This window comes from Sinocyclocheilus anshuiensis, unplaced genomic scaffold (genome assembly GCF_001515605.1).
Source record: "Sinocyclocheilus anshuiensis isolate Anshui unplaced genomic scaffold, SAMN03320099.WGS_v1.1 scaffold658, whole genome shotgun sequence".
Classification (NCBI taxonomy): domain Eukaryota; kingdom Metazoa; phylum Chordata; class Actinopteri; order Cypriniformes; family Cyprinidae; genus Sinocyclocheilus; species Sinocyclocheilus anshuiensis.
This window is the reverse complement of record NW_015542402.1, coordinates 359,874-360,729: the sequence shown is the minus strand read 5'-3', so window position 1 is coordinate 360,729 and position 856 is coordinate 359,874. Positions and strand designations below refer to the sequence as shown.

The window sequence follows — 856 nt, the reverse complement described above, 5'->3', positions numbered from 1 at the left end:
AAAATCAAAATACTGAGAAAATCGCCTTTAAAGTTGTCCATATGAAGTTCTTAGCAATGCATATTACTAATCAAAAATGAAGTTTTAATATATTTACAGTAGGAAATTTACAAAATATCTTCATGGAACATGATCTTTACTTAATATCCTTATGATTTTTGGCATAAAAGAAAAATTGATCATTTTGACCCATACAATGTATTTTCAGCTATTGCTACAAATATACCCCAGCGACTTAAGACTGCTTTTGTGCTCCAGGGTCACATATTCATTGCGGGGCCTAAATCTCAGATGAAATGAAAGAAGAGGTCAATGGCTCAAAGATGTTTGGCGCAGATCTGTTCAAGCCGTGGGCTTCCACACTATTTAAAGATGAAGTCTTATCGGCTTGGAACACAATCCATCACACTGATGCATTTTCACATGCTTTTGGACAAACATTTCATGCCACAAACCCATAATCACGTGCAAAACAGTGAGTTCAAAACATGTACGTCGGGTGTACTTACAGTAGAAACCAGCCACTTCGAGGAGCCAAGAAACACACAGAGAGTAAAGAAAGAAAACGAGATATGACACATGGCAGACACAGCACACATGATCCACCAGTGGACACATCACAACTAATCTAAACTAACCATATTAAAGGGATAGTTCACCCAAAAATGAAAATTAGGTCATCATTTACTCACCCTGGTGTTGTTCTAATGTCATATGCCCTTCTGTCTTTTTCAGACCACAAAAAGAGATTTCTTTTATTTATTTATTTATTTTAGTCATTTCGCAGATGCTTTTATCCAAAGCGACTTACAAATGAGGACAATAAAAGCAGTCAAAACTAACAAAAGAGCAACAA

General features: G+C 36.0%; 1 protein-coding gene across 6 annotated transcripts in view; it reads right to left on the bottom strand.

Moving 5' to 3' along the window:
* The window catches only part of LOC107692966 (rap guanine nucleotide exchange factor 6-like), a 100,302-nt gene that overhangs the window by 17,232 nt on the left and 82,214 nt on the right, over nucleotides 1–856 (bottom strand). For 5 of the 6 annotated variants that reach the window (XM_016492181.1, XM_016492185.1, XM_016492184.1 and 2 more), the window contains one exon: nucleotides 510–524. The exons of the other annotated variant lie outside the window; for it this stretch is intronic. In XM_016492181.1, coding sequence (XP_016347667.1) covers nucleotides 510–524 — 15 coding nt within the window. The remainder of the gene's footprint in view (nucleotides 1–509; nucleotides 525–856) is intronic. 6 annotated transcript variants of the gene reach the window in all.